This window comes from Notolepis coatsorum, assembly GCF_963971535.1.
Source record: "Notolepis coatsorum genome assembly, contig: SCAFFOLD_1094, whole genome shotgun sequence".
Lineage (NCBI taxonomy): Eukaryota > Metazoa > Chordata > Actinopteri > Aulopiformes > Paralepididae > Notolepis > Notolepis coatsorum.
The window spans coordinates 22,489-42,500 of record NW_028170181.1 but is presented as its reverse complement, the minus strand read 5'-3'; the positions used below and the strand labels follow the sequence as shown (position 1 = coordinate 42,500).

The following is a 20,012-nucleotide window of genomic DNA, read 5'->3' as shown; positions in this document are numbered from 1 at the left end:
CTGACCTACACGCGAGGTATCCGCTTTCCTACTCAACTAATAGCCTATCATTTATTTCACCTTTTTTCCAATCTAGAAAGTCTGGTTAGCACTGATTAGCACTACACTCAGTAGTACTAATTTGTATATTTTGTACTGTTACATTTGCACTCTGGTTGGATGCCAAACTTATTTTCGTTGTACTGTACTTGTACTGTATGATGACAACAATACATTTGAATCTAATCTAATCTAATTGCTGTACTTTGTAGCTCCCAAATACCTTAAAATTGCATGTAAAACACATTGTGAAAAGATAAAGCAATACCTCAACATTAAAGTCAGGGTAAAGTGAAAATAGACCCCAAAAATTGTAAAGGAAAAAACATAAATGTAGGAAAAACACAGTGCAAGTATACTCTCGGAAAAGTACACATGGACAGAAAAATATACCTTTAACATACTTAATATACCAAAAATATACATTCAGTATGGATAAATATACACATTTCTGACTTGAGGGTACATTTGAATGAACTAACATCTTAAAACTACGGCCGAGCACGACAGAGAAAAGGTGAAGATAATGACGAGAGGGAAGCCGCTCTTAGTGGGTTACACTGTATCATTTTATTAATAATAATAATAATAATAATAATAATAATAAGCCGCTCTCTCTGGGTTACACTGTATCATTTTATTTACAGGAAAAATACATCTTCACCTTTCAAAGTAAAACATGATTTTTGAACAGATGATGTTTCGGCAGATTCACTTAACGTAACGATTCCTAAACTAAAACAACGCACGCCGTTAAAAGATCCCATGCATGCGGGAGGAGATCTCAAACCAAAAATGTGTTTTCATAAAAATCAGGATTACCGTCAAATCAAATCAGCCGAGGTTAGACTGACGTAGCCGAACCTACGGTTAACTTACAAATGTATGGAACATGCGTTAATATTTGCGACAAATGATTGATAAGAAGAAGGGAAAGAAAACCTGGATGACCTGACCGTATGGATCCGGTGTTTACCTGGGTGAGAGGAAAGCTGTATGATAGGGCAGACCGGGGATGGTTGTCACAGTATTTACTCAGTCACATCTAAGAGGGGGCACTATTACGTTTTTCATAAATGATAGCAGAACTAAAATAACTACCAGTTTGATACACTGTGACAAAGTGCCCCGGGGTGTGGCATGTGCTCAGCTGTTTATAGAAATCAAATATTGGCCCAGATGGTTGAAACCAACACACATCATATATTTTAGGGAAGGCAAACATTTGTGTGACTGATGTTAACTAGCCATGTGACCCCCCCCCTGTGACAACTAGCCCTGTGACACCCCTCCCCACCACTGTGACAACTAGCCCCAGTTTCCGGTGTGTTGGATACATCCAATCTCTTACTTACAAAAGGAATGACAAAATACCTATCAAAGTTTTTGTTAGTAAGGATGTCATAGTACGTAAGGATCACACAGTACACTACAAGGCAGGGCTGTCCCGAATAAACATCGCCCGGGCTTTCGACGCTTCAGCAGTCAGCAAAACAATTGGAAGCTTCATCCTTTCCGCGCGCAAAGTAGAGCCACATTAGTAGCCTACCGGTAACTGAGAGCTTTGCGAGGAGATCCTGTAGGTTTTCTGAAACTTCTCATGACTAAAAAAATGTTCTTGTCTGAGAGGAAATTATTTTCAAAATGAATGTTGGATTATTTCTATTAATAAATGATTATGCTAACGTTGGCTCATTTTCAGAACGGTAAAACAAATAACAAAAAAAAAAACCTGAGCATTAGAATCTGTTCTCATCGGTTACCATGGCAGCGACTGAAGCTTCGAAGCATTCGGGGTCAGCCCTACTACAAGGCCTACGCTATGCTATCTTAGTTAGGATAAACAATGAGGTGCCCCATTTAGTGTCATACCGTGGTGTAGTCAGGCCCTGCCTGAAGCTCTGTCAAGCCTAATACCTCACCTGACCCCTGACCCTGACCGGTAGAGGTGTTCCTGTGTGGAGGACGCGGGTTTGAACCCAGGTGGGGTCAGCGGTCGAGATTGGAATGCGATGAATACTCACATGTCTTTACATACAGAGATTTGAGAATGTTAAAAAACGACAATGTGTCTTTTTGTAATGAATGAATCGTGTTCTGGAGTGCGTACAGAGCGAATTGGCACCGTTGGTGCTTCGACAAGTAACATCCCACCTGGCCCTGCCCATGTCTTCCCACTCACGCATGGACTTCTCCCCCCCCCCACCTGCTCGTGGACTACCCTCACCTGATCTGACTCTCCTCGTGCATTTATGTTTGTTTAGTATATCTATGGTCCTTTGTGTTCTCCCCCTCTTGCTTTGTCTCCCGGTCTACCTCTTGCCCTTCACGTTCCCCTGTCTGGCTTCGTACTCTCGTCTTGTATTGTGTATTCTGTTTAGTCTTTAGTCTGCATGTTCTGTCCCCTGTGTGTCTTCTTGTCTGCCATTGTTGTAGTCTTTGTCAGTCTGTTTCCCATCCCAGGTGTCTCTCGTTGTAATCAGCCCTAGTGCGTCTCGTCTGCCAATCAGCCATGTGTGTATATTAGTTCTGTGTTTCCTTGTCTCTCTCTGTGTGGGTTCATTGTATCTCGCTGTCGTTGTTTCCTGGACGTTCTGTGCTCTCGTTCGATGTCTCCTGTATCCTTTTGTTTGGTATGTGTTCCCCCGTGTTAGTTTTGAGTTTGTGTGTGTTGTGTTACGTTTTTAGTCCTCGTTTTGTTATTATATACCGCCTTGGACTTATTATAACCTCATCCACCCGTCTGCGATTGGGTCCTGTCGTCAACACCAACCATAACACAACACGGCGCTCACCTTCGCTGCTCTGGCGTCACATGGTCTGGCGAGACACAACACTAAGCCGGAACTTGATTAATACTTTTTTCTATCTGAAAACTTAAAAACCGACTTCTCACAACCTGAAGGATCCAATTCAGCGTTCTATTACATCATCATCGTCATTCTAGGGAAGCAGAGAGAATATCCACGATAAAACGACAGGTGTCTGAAATCGGATAACACACCAAATTGAACCTGTATGAGAATGTTGTGGGAATGCAATAAAACCAAACACCTCAGCATCAAGTATCTGAGAGGAAACTTTATACTAAAACCCATCTCAGGTATACGTAGTTTCTGGAACGTTTCCTCCGAATTCTAGAAGGTTCAATGACCGGTACCCGTTGTGACGTCATCATTTGAATGTTCGGCTTCATTTTCAGTCATTTTCAGATTCACAGCACAGAGCCTAACATGAACTCACTAACCCTAAACTGACAACAGAACGTCTCAATGTCTTCCCCCCCAAAAAATATTATCTCCAGCAAAAGTCCAGCAAATAGTGCTTTTCCCTCGGTCCGTTCTAAGTAGGGGTCCCTCCTTTAGGGGGGACACTTATTTGGGCAATGTGAACACAGCCAGACCTCTCAACCTCAAACATGCAGAGGCAGTATATATACAAGTACCCTATAATATACAGTAGAACTAAGTCACTGCGCCGTTACATGTTTAGTTACATATTTATAACATGGTCTACTCATAATCTTACTCATTTGTTTTTCAAAAGGAACATTAGAAACCAACTGTAGGTTTAAAACGTCTTAACCCTTTCACTGCCACACGACAGAAGGTTAACCCCTTTACGCATACGCGGAGCTAATGATGCTAATGATGGAGCATCGCCGTCGGTTGTGTGATAGTAAAGGGCTAACCTTCTGTATTGTCACAGTGAAAGGGTTAACCGGCTGTCGTGTGGCAGTGAAAGGGTTGATATCCTGACGACGCGGCGGACGATTCTCACGCCTCTGCCGGCGCCGCCTTCATAGTGGTGTGCTAACCAATCGGAGGGCTCGATACAACATTGCACCGCCCAATCCGGTCGCATAATGTTTGGGAGTGTCACCGGTGACGTACGCAGTGTTGTTGTTGTGGGGGACATTTTCTTTTTGCTTATTCTAGATGAATTCAAATTCAAATGATCTCATTGGGTGAAACATAGGGACGCACGAACAATAAAATAAAGTGTTTGTTTTAATCTCCTGAAAGGAGCAGGTGGGTGGGGCTTTGCCACACGGGGTAACTAGGACGTTTAAATTATTCCAAAAGTAAAATTGAGTATAATTGTCCCCAAATGAAGTAAAAACCCACCCGCGGTCAGGCATTTAAAGCAGATAAAAAATAAAACGCTAATAATTACATATTCATATACCATAAATACCATCTCAACTGGGTCTGTTTAACCCATCTGGTTAAAGTGGACCGGCTAAAAGCCTAATCCGATCATCTGGGAGGTCAGCGATCTTTAGATTTCGACGACACAGCAGTAATGTCAACGGATCCGTGCCACGCCAGCATGTACCCACTACACAGGGGGTCGATCCATGCCCCACCAGCATGTACCCACTACACAGGGATCCGTGCCACGCCAGCATGTACACACTACACAGGGGGTCGATCTGTGCCCCACCAGCATGTACACACTACACAGGGGGTCGATCTGTGCCACACCAGCATGTACACACTACACAGGGGGTCGATCTGTGCCCCACCAGCATGTACACACTACACAGGGGGTCGATCTGTGCCACACCAGCATGTACACACTACACAGGGATCCGTGCCACGCCAGCATGTACACACTACACAGGGGGTCGATCTGTGCCCCACCAGCATGTACCCACTACACAGGGATCCGTGCCACGCCAGCATGTACACACTACACAGGGGGTCGATCTGTGCCCCACCAGCATGTACACACTACACAGGGGGTCGATCTGTGCCCCACCAGCATGTACACACTACACAGGGGGTCGATCTGTGCCCCACCAGCATGTACACACTACACAGGGGGTCGATCTGTGCCACACCAGCATGTACACACTACACAGGGGGTCGATCCGTGCCACACCAGCATGTACACACTACACAGGGGGTCGATCCGTGCCACACCAGCATGTACACACTACACAGGGGGTCGAGCCGTGTGGCAGGAACAAGGCCATGCTGCCGAAGCCCCACGTCAACACAACTTGTGACATTTTGCGACATGAAAAAACCACAAAACATAAAATCCCTAACTTCACGGCATCAAAGAGACTGAAATGGGTCGTCGGCAGTAGCGACCTTTAACCCTTTCACTACCACACTACACAGAAGGTTACCCTTTCACTACCACACTACAGAAGGTTAACCTTTCACTACACCACACTGCAGACGGTTAGCCCTTTGTATAGTGTGGTAGTAGTGAGAGGGTTAAACTAGAGAAAAACCGATTCGGATGTTACTGTAATAGAAACTCTCAAGTTATACCGAAGACAGACGACGTGAACGAGGATAACGTCGCAGCGACGGGGCGCCATCGAAAAAAAGGATCCGTTCATTTCTGTCTTTCCCACAACGTCTCAATGGGATTGGGTTCAGTAGCCGCCGGAGAACAAGGTGAAAGCGGAGGGTTCGGTCTCAGATCTCTGGTGATCGACACACAGCTGACGGCCCCGATCGGAACACGTTTCAAAAGCCTTTCTATTGTCGTCACAAAAATCACGCTCATTGTTTTTTTCGTGGGGATTACCGTACATTGTCTTTGTTGTACCGTCTGAATATCACGTGAAAAAGTAACTAAAGGAAACAGGAGTTATTCTTTAACATCAAATGATGTGAGAAACAAACGGCGCTGTATGGGTGTAGAGTATATGATTGTACTACGGGACCGGATTGGAACGAATGTATCTCAGCTGTTGATCAGCGTGCTGCTGTATCATGATTGGAACGAATGTATCTCAACGTGTTCAGAAGAGCGAGAGCTGAGGAGACAAACTGCTGACAAAGCACTGAGTCAGTCACACCCTGCATCTGACACACAACACACACCACACAACACACACCACACACACCACTAGACTGTGTCCTGTGTCAACACAAGGGGGGCGTCGACAGGTGGCCGGTGTGTGTTTGAGAGAGAGAGAGAGAGAGAGAGGAGAGAGGAGAGAGAGAGAGAGAGAGAGAGAGAGAGAGAGAGAGAGAGAGAGAGAGAGAGAGAGAGAGAGAGAGAGAGAGAGAGAGAGAGAGAGAGAGAGAGAGAGAGAGAGGGGGAGAGAGAGGGAGAGAGAGAGAGGGGGAGAGAGAGAGAGAGAAAGATGGAGTGTGTATTGGGGGCCAGTCAGCCTGCTAGTTCCTATGCAGAGGGCCTCTTCTCCACCTCATTGTATTTGTTCACCAAACCAGAAGCCGGACTCACAGACCTGCGTCACCAACCAGTCCAATAATAGACCTGAGATAACCAAACCTAAATCTGAGTCCGTTAGCCAGCGAGGTGAAGTTACAGATAAAGGGAAATGCTGTATGTTATTCAGTCAATATTTGTGACTATCCCGCTCCTCTCTTCTGGGGGGGGGGGCGAGAAATCAGTGAGAGAATCACGCCACCCGGATGTAAAGTCCGGGGGAGACTTTGTAGACGAGGAACGAGGCACCGACTGAGCTCTAATCTCCCGGTGAGGTTCAAACTATTCTGCTCCGGAACCCGTTAACGACACGTCGAGAATGTAAACCTAATTTGGGGGCGAGCGAGAACTCAAGACTTTGACTTTACATCCAGAGATTGTGACGTCACAAACTCAAGGGTACTCTCTCTCTTCCGAGTAACTAGAGTTAGAATGTCGGCAAATACAGCTATTTAACCCAAAGATGGTTAGTTTCATTTTCCGCAACGGTTGAGATCTGATATCATTCTGTGTGTGGACGAAAAAAAGGTAGAACATCAGCTTTGCTTTGCAAGCCTGGCATTTCTCCACTTCTGCCCCTGAACCACTGTTGATATGATGGTTGTGTTGTTAGGAGACTCTCTGAAGACAGCAAACACCGCCGTGCTCTCACTCCAGCTCCTATACGATTAGAAAACCGCTGTGGACCAGTGGAACAGAGCAGATGCACCGAGGAGGAGATGAAAGCAGAGAAAAAAAAAAGATGAGCTTCGGCTTATTTTGTTTCACAATCGTTTTAAATGCAGGTTAAAAGTACACGTTTTATCTGCATTGGAAAGACAAATAAAGATTCAAGTTCACACAAGCTTAAGGCTTTTTTTTGTGTCAACATTTTTTACTTTGCACACTTTCTTTTAATAATTAATTACATTTTAATTTGGATAAAAAGTGCAAATTGCATCTGCATTGGTGCACTTTGTCTGCATTGGAAAAAGATTATTTTTAAAAAGAAAGAAAAGAACCTGTTCATACAGAGTAGGCCTGAAGCTTGTTTTGTTTTCTTTGAAGTCCTGACCGTTACTCCACGACAACAACAACAACAACATCATCCAATTGTTGCAAACAACGACCGCTTGCTCCAGAATCTCACGACTATGATGTTAAACGGTTTATTCCATAAAAACTACAGTGACGGTACGGTCTGCAAAGAAACATCTATATCATGGTGATAAAAAATATGTAAAATGTAAAATCACAAGGGTATACATAAGAGGAGAAATACTGCTACGAGGGCAAGTGGTTGTATATATAAAAACTATATATATATATCAAATTAGAGTTGTCCAGCTGACCAGCCCTCTAAACACGAGTAAAGTGCTAAAGAAATGAATTAGTTCATCGCATTGTTCCTCTTTCAACCATGACGAAATTAAAAGTTATGTAACGGTAAAAAGTGGTACGGTTAATAGTATGTACAGTATCTGAGTACGGTGTGCATTAAAAGACAGACGTAATACTTTTCTCTGAGAGAACCCACTTCATTCTCTCTTTCTCTCTCTCTCTCGCTCTCCCTCTTTCCGAAGAGAATGAATTGGGGAGAGCGGGGAGAATGGAAGGAGGAGAGGAGATGAAAGGAGGTGAAAGGCTAGCTGGCGGGGGAGCCAGCGATGGGCTTCAGTGGTTGCGAAAAAGAGAGAGAGAGAGAGGGAGAGAGAGAGAGAGAGAGAGAGAGAGAGAGAGAGAGAGAGAGAGAGAGAGAGAGAGAGAGAGAGAGAGCGGAGAGAGAGAGAGAGAGAAAGCCGCTGTAAACACTAGAGGCCCCCGGGGTACCATGAGGTCAATTTGCTTTTAAATAGAAAACACACCCTAAAGACACAATTCACGCTATTTTCGGTTTTCCCCTGGAATTCTGTCGCTAGGCAACGGCTTGTGGACCCAAATCTATTTCCCACGCATGTCAGCATTATTGCGTCGGCAAAAACATCGCGACGGGAACTCAACTCGGGGTCCTCTCAGAGGAGGAGCGCTGTCGCCGCCGTGGCTTTGGAGGCGTCTCTAGTGGCGTACAGACAGACAGACGGTGAATATGAATGAAGTCTCTCCTCGGGCCGAACAACAGAGAGAGAGACGAGACCGTGGCGATGATGTCATCAAGACACAAATCCTGGAGCTCAGCGGGCGGTGAATGGCGACGGTATCCATGGTGATTGTTACCAGGGGATACGGGCACAGTTCCTCCTGACTCAGAGCTGCTGTACGCCGCCCGACGTTTACATGGAACTCATTTGGATGCAATATCTCAAACAAAGGAATCCCATGAGCCCACAAAGTTGGTTACTAATAGGGAATGCTCGATATTGGCTTTTTTACCGATACCGATATTCCGATATTGTCCAACTCTTAATTTCCGATACCGATATCAACCGATACCGATATATGCAGGGTTTCCCCCAAAAAAAACGGAATAATTCAGGTAACTAATAATTTCACTGGATGCATTCAAAAGGCTTCTAAATGTAAGCATTATCTGTGCAAAATATGATAATTAAAAAAGTAAAAATTAACATTACATATCTCTTGTTGTTGAATTAAACTAACATGCATACTTTTGACAATAAATAAAATAAGAATTGGTTCTTACCTGCTTGCCTGGGTAAATAAAGGTTAAATAAATGTAAAAAAAAAAAAAAAAAATGTATTTTTTTTTTACCGATACCGATATTTTCCGATATCACATTTTACTGCCAATATCGGCCGATAATATCGGTCGGCCGATAATATCGGACATCCCTAGTTACTAATACATTTTCGACGGACCGGCTCCTGAAGGCATCGCTCGAAGACGTCACAAATCCATGTCCCGATGCTCCGATCTCCATCTATAGGGAGACAGTCGTCTTCTAGGTTAACGGATATCGACTCGACGTGACCAAGATCATTGGAATAGCGCAATGTACATTCTGCTTTAGGGTGTATTTTCCCTTTAAATTCCACAAATTCTGTCAAAGAGAGCAACCACAGAGTATTGTTTCTCAAATATCTCGTCAATAGTTTGTATATCAAAAAAGCGTCTTGCGTTGCCAATCTTTCTGTTCTTTATTTGGATTTGAGGGAAATCCACTTCCTCCGCTGATTTAACTGAAAGTGAATGGACCCCTATAACCAGGACAGGAAGGACTGAAATCGCGCATCCCACCGGTGGCAGTGCCGCGTCGCGGATTCAATAATAATCCACCAGATACTTTCATTATTCTACCTGCCAAACCTCTTTTTATGGTGCATTTTATATAGAAAAGAGTGGTCGTTTACCTGTCAAAGTGTCTAGTAAGTAGAGCAGACAAAGCTACCGGCCACAGACTAAATTGACCAGCATTTGGCTCATGGCTGGTGTGCTTGTCCCCCTCCCTCCCCCGCCGCCCGCCCCGCCCCCTCCCCCCTCCCTCTTCACGCCTCGGTCGTCTTGAGAACAGAGTCCTCTCCCAGGATGTTACAGAGTTCGTTGAGCCTGTGTTGCATCTTGGGAATGCCGGCCAGCTGGGTCTCCAGCCTCTGTTTCTCCTCGGTGAGCGAGAGGCGGGTAGCGGTGTCCAGCTGCTCGAAGCGCCAGCCCCCCTCGCCGTCGAACTGCAGCAGGTGGGTGTGGTACTTCCTGGTCATGTGACGACGACACAGGAGACAGCGTGAGGTGGGGGGAGAGGAGAGAGAGAGAGAGAGAGAAGAGAGAGAGAGAGAGAGAGAGAGAGAGGAGAGAGACATATCAATAAGGCTATAAACGGGATAGAAAAGTCTGTGAGAATAGACTATAAAGCGATTAATAAGAACGGAAATTCTATCAAAACATAATAATCCCCCCACCCTCTTGCATAATATTTAACATTTCATGTATAATCACTGATCTTACTTCTTTTAAATACCATGTGTTGAGGTTTGCGCTGCAATGAAATGTGCTACATTTGTAAATAAAATGTCAATAAGAGAAAAACCACGATCGACTAGAATAGAATAGAATAGAATAGTCGTGGAATGGGACTTTCTCTTTGCGTGTGGTGAGTGTGTTGTTACCAGAGGGAGGGCCTGTGTGTGATGGAGAGCAGGGTGAGTGTGTTGTTACCAGAGGGAGGGCCTGTGTGTGATGGAGAGCAGGGAGAGTGTGTTGTTACCAGAGGGAGGGGCCTGTGTGTGATGGAGAGCAGGGAGAGTGTGTTGTTACCAGAGGGAGGGGCCTGTGTGTGATGGAGAGCAGGGAGAGTGTGTTGTTACCAGAGGAGGGGCCTGTGTGTGATGGAGAGCAGGGAGAGTGTGTTGTTACCAGAGGGAGGGCCTGTGTGTGATGGAGAGCAGGGAGAGTGTGTTGTTACCAGAGGGAGGGGCCTGTGTGTGATGGAGAGCAGGGTGAGTGTGTTGTTACCAGAGGGAGGGGCCTGTGTGTGATGGAGAGCAGGGAGAGTGTGTTGTTACCAGAGGGAGGGGCCTGTGTGTGATGGAGAGCAGGGAGAGTGTGTTGTTACCAGAGGGAGGGGCCTGTGTGTGATGGAGAGCAGGGAGAGTGTGTTGTTACCAGAGGGAGGGGGGCCTGTGTGTGATGGAGAGCAGGGAGAGTGTGTTGTTACCAGAGGGGGGCCTGTGTGTGATGGAGAGCAGGGAGAGTGTGTTGTTACCAGAGGGAGGGGCCTGTGTGTGATGGAGAGCAGGGAGAGTGTGTTGTTACCAGAGGGAGGGGGGCCTGTGTGTGATGGAGAGCAGGGAGAGTGTGTTGTTACCAGAGGGAGGGGCCTGTGTGTGATGGAGAGCAGGGAGAGTGTGTTGTTACCAGAGGGAGGGGGGCCTGTGTGTGATGGAGAGCAGGGTGAGTGTGTTGTTACCAGAGGGAGGGGCCTGTGTGTGATGGAGAGCAGGGAGAGTGTGTTGTTACCAGAGGGAGGGGGCCTGTGTGTGATGGAGAGCAGGGAGAGTGTGTTGTTACCAGAGGGAGGGGGGCCTGTGTGTGATGGAGAGCAGGGAGAGTGTGTTGTTACCAGAGGGAGGGGGGCCTGTGTGTGATGGAGAGCAGGGTGAGTGTGTTGTTACCAGAGAGAGGAGGGCCTGTGTGTGATGGAGAGCAGGGAGAGTGTGTTGTTACCAGAGGGAGGGGCCTGTGTGTGATGGAGAGCAGGGTGAGTGTGTTGTTACCAGAGAGAGGAGGGCCTGTGTGTGATGGAGAGCAGGGAGAGTGTGTTGTTACCAGAGGGAGGGCCTGTGTGTGATGGAGAGCAGGGAGAGTGTGTTGTTACCAGAGGGAGGGCCTGTGTGTGATGGAGAGCAGGGAGAGTGTGTTGTTACCAGAGGGAGGGCCTGTGTGTGATGGAGAGCAGGGAGAGTGTGTTGTTACCAGAGGGAGGGGCCTGTGTGTGATGGAGAGCAGGGTGAGTGTGTTGTTACCAGAGGGAGGGGCCTGTGTGTGATGGAGAGCAGGGAGAGTGTGTTGTTACCAGAGGGAGGGGCCTGTGTGTGATGGAGAGCAGGGAGAGTGTGTTGTTACCAGAGGGGGGGCCTGTGTGTGATGGAGAGCAGGGAGAGTGTGTTGTTACCAGAGGGGGGCCTGTGTGTGATGGAGAGCAGGGAGAGTGTGTTGTTACCAGAGGGGGGCCTGTGTGTGATGGAGAGCAGGGAGAGTGTGTTGTTACCAGAGGGGGGCCTGTGTGTGATGGAGAGCAGGGAGAGTGTGTTGTTACCAGAGGGAGGGGCCTGTGTGTGATGGAGAGCAGGGAGAGTGTGTTGTTACCAGAGGGAGGGGGGCCTGTGTGTGATGGAGAGCAGGGAGAGTGTGTTGTTACCAGAGGGAGGGGGGCCTGTGTGTGATGGAGAGCAGGGAGAGTGTGTTGTTACCAGAGGGAGGGGCCTGTGTGTGATGGAGAGCAGGGAGAGTGTGTTGTTACCAGAGGGAGGGGGGCCTGTGTGTGATGGAGAGCAGGGAGAGTGTGTTGTTACCAGAGGGAGGGGGGCCTGTGTGTGATGGAGAGCAGGGAGAGTGTGTTGTTACCAGAGGGAGGGGGCCTGTGTGTGATGGAGAGCAGGGAGAGTGTGTTGTTACCAGAGGGAGGGGGCCTGTGTGTGATGGAGAGCAGGGAGAGTGTGTTGTTACCAGAGGGAGGGGGGCCTGTGTGTGATGGAGAGCAGGGAGAGTGTGTTGTTACCAGAGGGAGGGGGGCCTGTGTGTGATGGAGAGCAGGGTGAGTGTGTTGTTACCAGAGGGAGGAGGGCCTGTGTGTGATGGAGAGCAGGGAGAGTGTGTTGTTACCAGAGGGAGGGGCCTGTGTGTGATGGAGAGCAGGGTGAGTGTGTTGTTACCAGAGAGAGGAGGGCCTGTGTGTGATGGAGAGCAGGGAGAGTGTGTTGTTACCAGAGGGAGGGCCTGTGTGTGATGGAGAGCAGGGAGAGTGTGTTGTTACCAGAGGGAGGGCCTGTGTGTGATGGAGAGCAGGGAGAGTGTGTTGTTACCAGAGGGAGGGGCCTGTGTGTGATGGAGAGCAGGGTGAGTGTGTTGTTACCAGAGGGAGGGGCCTGTGTGTGATGGAGAGCAGGGTGAGTGTGTTGTTACCAGAGGGAGGGCCTGTGTGTGATGGAGAGCAGGGTGAGTGTGTTGTTACCAGAGGGAGGGCCTGTGTGTGATGGAGAGCAGGGTGAGTGTGTTGTTACCAGAGGGAGGGCCTGTGTGTGATGGAGAGCAGGGAGAGTGTGTTGTTACCAGAGAGAGGAGGGCCTGTGTGTGATGGAGAGCAGGGAGAGTGTGTTGTTACCAGAGGGAGGGGGGCCTGTGTGTGATGGAGAGCAGGGAGAGTGTGTTGTTACCAGAGGGAGGGCCTGTGTGTGATGGAGAGCAGGGTGAGTGTGTTGTTACCAGAGGGAGGGGCCTGTGTGTGATGGAGAGCAGGGTGAGTGTGTTGTTACCAGAGGGAGGGCCTGTGTGTGATGGAGAGCAGGGAGAGTGTGTTGTTACCAGAGGGAGGGCCTGTGTGTGATGGAGAGCAGGGAGAGTGTGTTGTTACCAGAGGGAGGGGCCTGTGTGTGATGGAGAGCAGGGAGAGTGTGTTGTTACCAGAGGGAGGGGCCTGTGTATGATGGAGAGCAGGGAGAGTGTGTTGTTACCAGAGGGAGGGCCTGTGTGTGATGGAGAGCAGGGAGAGTGTGTTGTTACCAGAGGGAGGGCCTGTGTGTGATGGAGAGCAGGGAGAGTGTGTTGTTACCAGAGGGAGGGGCCTGTGTGTGATGGAGAGCAGGGTGAGTGTGTTGTTACCAGAGGGAGGGGGGCCTGTGTGTGATGGAGAGCAGGGTGAGTGTGTTGTTACCAGAGGGAGGGCCTGTGTGTGATGGAGAGCAGGGAGAGTGTGTTGTTACCAGAGGGAGGGCCTGTGTGTGATGGAGAGCAGGGAGAGTGTGTTGTTACCAGAGGGAGGGGCCTGTGTGTGATGGAGAGCAGGGTGAGTGTGTTGTTACCAGAGGGAGGGGCCTGTGTGTGATGGAGAGCAGGGAGAGTGTGTTGTTACCAGAGGGAGGGCCTGTGTGTGATGGAGAGCAGGGAGAGTGTGTTGTTACCAGAGGGAGGGGGGCCTGTGTGTGATGGAGAGCAGGGAGAGTGTGTTGTTACCAGAGGGAGGGGCCTGTGTGTGATGGAGAGCAGGGAGAGTGTGTTGTTACCAGAGGGAGGGGCCTGTGTGTGATGGAGAGCAGGGTGAGTGTGTTGTTACCAGAGGGAGGGGCCTGTGTGTGATGGAGAGCAGGGTGAGTGTGTTGTTACCAGAGGGAGGGGCCTGTGTGTGATGGAGAGCAGGGAGAGTGTGTTGTTACCAGAGGGAGGGGGGCCTGTGTGTGATGGAGAGCAGGGTGAGTGTGTTGTTACCAGAGGGAGGGGCCTGTGTGTGATGGAGAGCAGGGTGAGTGTGTTGTTACCAGAGGGAGGGGCCTGTGTGTGATGGAGAGCAGGGAGAGTGTGTTGTTACCAGAGGGAGGGGGGCCTGTGTGTGATGGAGAGCAGGGAGAGTGTGTTGTTACCAGAGGGAGGGCCTGTGTGTGATGGAGAGCAGGGAGAGTGTGTTGTTACCAGAGGGAGGGGCCTGTGTGTGATGGAGAGCAGGGAGAGTGTGTTGTTACCAGAGGGAGGGGCCTGTGTGTGATGGAGAGCAGGGAGAGTGTGTTGTTACCAGAGGGAGGGGCCTGTGTGTGATGGAGAGCAGGGAGAGTGTGTTGTTACCAGAGGGAGGGGCCTGTGTGTGATGGAGAGCATGGAGAGAGTGTGTTGTTACCAGAGGGAGGGCCTGTGTGTGATGGAGAGCAGGGAGAGTGTGTTGTTACCAGAGGGAGGGGCCTGTGTGTGATGGAGAGCAGGGTGAGTGTGTTGTTACCAGAGGGAGGGCCTGTGTGTGATGGAGAGCAGGGAGAGTGTGTTGTTACCAGAGGGAGGGGGGCCTGTGTGTGTGATGGAGAGCAGGGAGAGTGTGTTGTTACCAGAGGGAGGGCCTGTGTGTGATGGAGAGCAGGGAGAGTGTGTTGTTACCAGAGGGAGGGGCCTGTGTGTGATGGAGAGCAGGGTGAGTGTGTTGTTACCAGAGGGAGGGGCCTGTGTGTGATGGAGAGCAGGGAGAGTGTGTTGTTACCAGAGGGAGGGGCCTGTGTGTGATGGAGAGCAGGGAGAGTGTGTTGTTACCAGAGGGAGGGGCCTGTGTGTGATGGAGAGCAGGGAGAGTGTGTTGTTACCAGAGGGAGGGGCCTGTGTGTGATGGAGAGCAGGGAGAGTGTGTTGTTACCAGAGGGAGGGGCCTGTGTGTGATGGAGAGCAGGGAGAGTGTTACCATGTCCTCCCTCCTCACTCCCCCCCCCACCCCCCCCTCCCTCATCTTTCTCTGCCGAAGACTTTGCGATCTTCTTTGAGGAAAAAGTGGAGAACATCCGCAGCTCCTTCTCCCAACCCCCACCCATTCCAAATGCTGAATCGAGAACCTCATCCTTCACTCTGTCATCTTTCTCTCCCATTACAGAAGCAGAGACCCTGACACTGGTAACGTCAAACCGTCCGACTACTTGCCAGCTGGACCAGCTACCCTCCCCACTCCTCCAGACCATAGCACCAGACATCCTCCCATTCCTAACTGCAACCATCAACTCCTCACTCAACTCGGGGGTGGTCCCCACCTCCCTAAAACAAGCCAGAGTCACGCCGCTCATAAAAAAACCAACCCTGAACCCTACCGTCATAGGCAACTACCGTCCTGTCTCTCTTCTCTCCTTCCTTTCTAAAACACTTGAACGTGCTGTATCCAACCAACTTACTACTTATCTCTTACAGAATGACCTCCTAGACCCTAATCAGTCAGGCTTCAGGACTGGTCACTCCACAGAGACAGCCCTCATTGCGGTCACAGAGGCACTTCACTTAGCAAAAGCGAAAGGCCTCTCCTCTGTCCTGATTCTCCTAGATCTATCTGCAGCCTTCGACACAGTCAACCACCAGATCCTCCTTGCGGCCCTCGCAGGAATGGGAGTGGCTGGCTCTGCGCTGACATGGCTGTCATCATACCTCAATGACCGCTCCTACCAAGTGTCATGGAGAGGGACCCTGTCGGCCACCCGCCCCCTGCGGACGGGTGTCCCCCAGGGCTCGGTTTTAGGACCCCTTCTCTTCTCCCTCTACACTAAATCACTGGGTAACATTATCACGTCTCATGGCTTCTCCTACCATTGTTATGCCGACGATACTCAACTCTTCCTCTCCTTCCCTCCCTCAGATATCCACGTCTCTGTGCGGATCTCGGCCTGTCTGTCCGACATCTCAGCCTGGATGACGTCCAACCACCTCAAACTGAACCTAAGCAAAACAGAATTGCTCCACCTGCCGGCCAAATCCTCCCCCCTAACCGACCTTTCAATCACAGTCGAGAATGCAGCTGTGACTGCGTCCCCGACCGCCAAGAACCTTGGTGTTGTCCTCGACGACCAGTTGAACTTCTCTGCTCACATCGCAGCGACGACCAGAACCTGCCGATTCCTCCTGAGCAACGTCAGAAGGATACGCCCCTTCCTGACAAAAGAAGCCACCCAACTCCTCGTCCAATCAACAGTCATCTCCCGCCTCGACTACTGCAATGCACTGCTCGCTGGCCTCCCGGCCACTGCCACTAAGCCTCTTCAACTCATTCAGAACGCAGCGGCCCGCCTGATCTCAAACCTACCGAAGTCGGCCCATGTCACCCCACTTCTTAGGGACCTGCACTGGCTCCCCATTGCTGCACGAATCCGCTTCAAGGCCCTCGACCTAGCATACCGTGCGGCAAAGGGAACCGCTCCCGCCTACCTCCGGTCAATGGTCTCTAACTACACACCCTCAAGACCCCTACGCTCTGCATCTTCTGGCCGCCTCAGACCTACTCCTATCCAAGCTCCGGGAGGGTCATCAAAGAGAAGTCGCCTATTCTCAGTCCTTGCCCCACAATGGTGGAATGAACTACCCACCCCAGTTAGGACAGCCGAATCACGTCCAATCTTTCGCCGTCGACTAAAGACGCACTTCTTCAACCATTATCTGAATTAAAAAAAAATAAAATAAAAAAAAAAATCTAACCCTAACTAACCGTACTGTCATGCACTTGTCCTAATAAACTAACCTACACTGTAGCACTCAACACTTTGATGAACATTGTTGCTCAGCTGATAGAGTTGTGCCCTTCCTGATGGCTTGTCGTACAGAACTTGTAAGTCGCTTTGGATAAAAGCGTCAGCTAAATGACTAAATGTAAATGTAAATGTAAATGTTGTTACCAGAGGGAGGGCCTGTGTGTGATGGAGAGCAGGGAGATCCCAGCATCCTTGGCGGCCTGGAAGATCTTGCCCTCCACGTCGATGCTCACCGCGCTGGTGCACTCGTCCAACAGCGCGTACTTGGGCCTGGACACAATAATAATAGTAATAATAATAATAATAATAATAATAATAATAATAATAATAATAATAATAATAATAATAATAATAATAATAGTAATAATAATAATAATAATAATAATAATAATAATAATAATAATAATAATAATAATAATAATAATAAAGCGCTCTTACGGTGCTCAAAGACACTTTACAATGTAAGCGACAAAAGACAGAACGAAACTAATCAAAAACAGTTAGTGGTCGAAAGCAAGAATGGAAAGGTGGGTTTTGAGGGCAACTGTTTTAAAGGACAGTAGGGTGTTGGTTAGTTAGTTAGTTAGGGTTGGGCACCGAAAACCGGTTCTAATAGGAACCGGTTCCTAACTTCCTAAAACATATTTGCATTTCGATTCTTTCACTGCCACACGACAGAAGGTTGGCCCTTTACTATCACACAACCGACGGCGATGCTCCATCATTAGCATCATTCATCATTAGCTTCGCGGATCGGTTGTGTGATAGTAAAGGGCTAACCTTCTGTATTGTCACAGTGAAAGGGTTAACCTTCTGTCGTGTGGCAGTGAAAGGGTTAACCTTCTGTCGTGTGGCAGTGAAAGGGTTAATTTCGAGTCTTACATTTTTATTTATTTTTTTACTTTGTTAATTAATACCCTAGTTACAGTACAGCAACCAAATGAAACGGTATCAAGTCAACTGAAAATGTGAATAGTATGAAAAAAAATTATAATAATTCCAAAAAATAAATATTCTCCTGCGGAATAAGCTGTGACCCGCTTTAACCCGCTGCGCCTCAAAGAATCTAAAGCGAGAATCGTTTAGAACAGGAGAATCGATATGGAGAATCGGAATCGGCACCACCGGAATCGTTCAAATCAAAAACGATGCCCAACCCTAGTGTCAGCGGGGCAGACGTTCACAGGGAGGGAGGCGTCAGTGAACACTAGGGGGCGCCAAGCCGCCTGTAGTGATCATCCCTACGCACGACGTCCGCTGCTGTGGCGCTCGGGCCAAACCGCCAAACACGGGCGTCTATACGTGAAGAAGGATAGCGCTCGCAGCTCTATTTCACTGCTCCCAAAAAACATGTATTGATACAGAGGAACACACTGTGAGTGATATGTTATGCCCTGTCAGTGAGGTCAGTGAGGTCAGTGAGGTCAGCGAGGTCAGTGAGGTCAGTGAGGTCAGCAGGTCAGTATGTTCTCGCTCTCTTTGCCACTCTGTGACAGACTATGCTTTTCACTCAGAACGTTTTTTTATTCTCTACCGGCTAGTAAGCAAAAGGTTGCCGGTTCGATCCCCGCTACTGTCAGGAGGGTGTATTCCAGCTGTGAGCTGGTGACAGAAGGGTGGCCAGGGGCGCTGAACTCTGACCTCGCTGGTGAAATGTGTGGGCGACTGTGTGTAACTGGGGGGGATATAATGCAAAAAGACACACTTCAATTGCCTTGTGTACATTGACAATAAAAGTAATCTTCTTCAAAGAGAGTATGAAGGAATATGAAGGAGCTATGAATTTGTTAGTGAGACCAGGAGATAATTTTGGGTAGGCTCCTTCTATATAATTCTATGCCGGGTTATAATAACCATAACATTTGCAATTAAAAAATAAAAGTAGACAAACAAACTAAAATAAATAGTCAGGGGTAAAGAGGTATGAGTAAACATGCTAAAAACTCATATATAGACTGGCGATCCTTGTGTTTGCTGATGATGTGATAATATGTAACGTCTTACTTGTGGTAGAACATCCGGGCCATGCCCATCCTCTGCTTCTCCCCTCCGGACAGCACGTCCTTCCAGTCCAGCTCAGCGTCCCAGCCTGGAAACACACCAGCCAGTCAGTCAAGATGGAGTTTAATCTAGAATACTGCTCAAATTAGAACATTTCAAACTCATTCCCCCACCCAGAGAAACAGAAAATCAGGGAGAACTGGTCACGACGAGGCAGGCAATTCTTCTTCTTCTAATATTTCTGGACATGAACAACATTGAACCAGAGAACTACAGAGTCTAGAGCTGTTCATTAGATAGTGGTTTAGGTCAATCATGGTATATATATCTTAGCTCTCATGGTGATTGACCTAAACCATCATGAATGAATGGATGAAAACTTTATTTAACAGATTGCAGAATGGGGGTACAATACAGTACGGCTCAATACACACAATGGACCTATCTCAAACCCTGCCCTCTTTTCTTGATCCTCCAATCACAACTGTCGCTTACTGTTGTGATTGGAGGATCAAGAAAAGGGGGCAGGGTTTGAGATAGGTCTATTGGATGCAGACCAGAGAAAGACGTTTGTCTTGTTTACATCGGGGTCCCCCATTTTCAATTCATAGTGATCTATCTATCTAATGAACAGCTCTGGACTCCGTAGTTCTCTAGTTCATATCATATATATATAAAGCTCAAAAGAAAAGTTACAGTAATAATAAGCCACTATTTAAAGGAAGCTTAAGAAGATAGATACCAAATTCCTATCCGGCTGCAAGCTTGTCTAACTTAGCACAAATTAATGGGAGCGGGTACGGACCAGCTAGCCTAGCTGTTGGGCCAAAAACACCTCTCCTGGAGTTCTAAGGTCTGTATCCGCTTCCGTTCATTTGTGCTAAGCTAGGCTAACTTGCAGCCGGACAGCTTTCTATCTTCTTGTCTGATAGAACGCGCCATGTTCCTTTAAACAGCTAGCTCATTGTTTTTATTTATTTATTTATTAACCTTTATTTACCCAGGGTAGGTTGGCTGAGCACAGATGCTCTTTTTCAGGAACGCCCTGCTTCACATTCACACAGTTCCATTTACACCTGGGAGCTGCCCAGTACAACCACAGTCTGACACCTGGGAGCTGCCCAGTACAACCACAGTCTGCCACCTGG

At 48.3% G+C, this 20,012-nt stretch overlaps 1 protein-coding gene across 1 annotated transcript in view; it reads right to left on the bottom strand.

Annotated features, from left to right (window-relative positions):
* Positions 1-9,663: 9,663 nt before the first annotated feature.
* LOC311248574 (ATP-binding cassette sub-family D member 2-like) overlaps positions 9,664-20,012 on the bottom strand; it is a gene marked incomplete at both ends in the record, with an annotated part of 31,939 nt that continues 21,590 nt past the window's right edge. The window contains 3 exons of the mRNA XM_084339436.1: positions 9,664-9,868; positions 17,008-17,133; positions 18,868-18,952. Coding sequence (XP_084195562.1) covers positions 9,664-9,868; positions 17,008-17,133; positions 18,868-18,952 — 416 coding nt within the window. The remainder of the gene's footprint in view (positions 9,869-17,007; positions 17,134-18,867; positions 18,953-20,012) is intronic.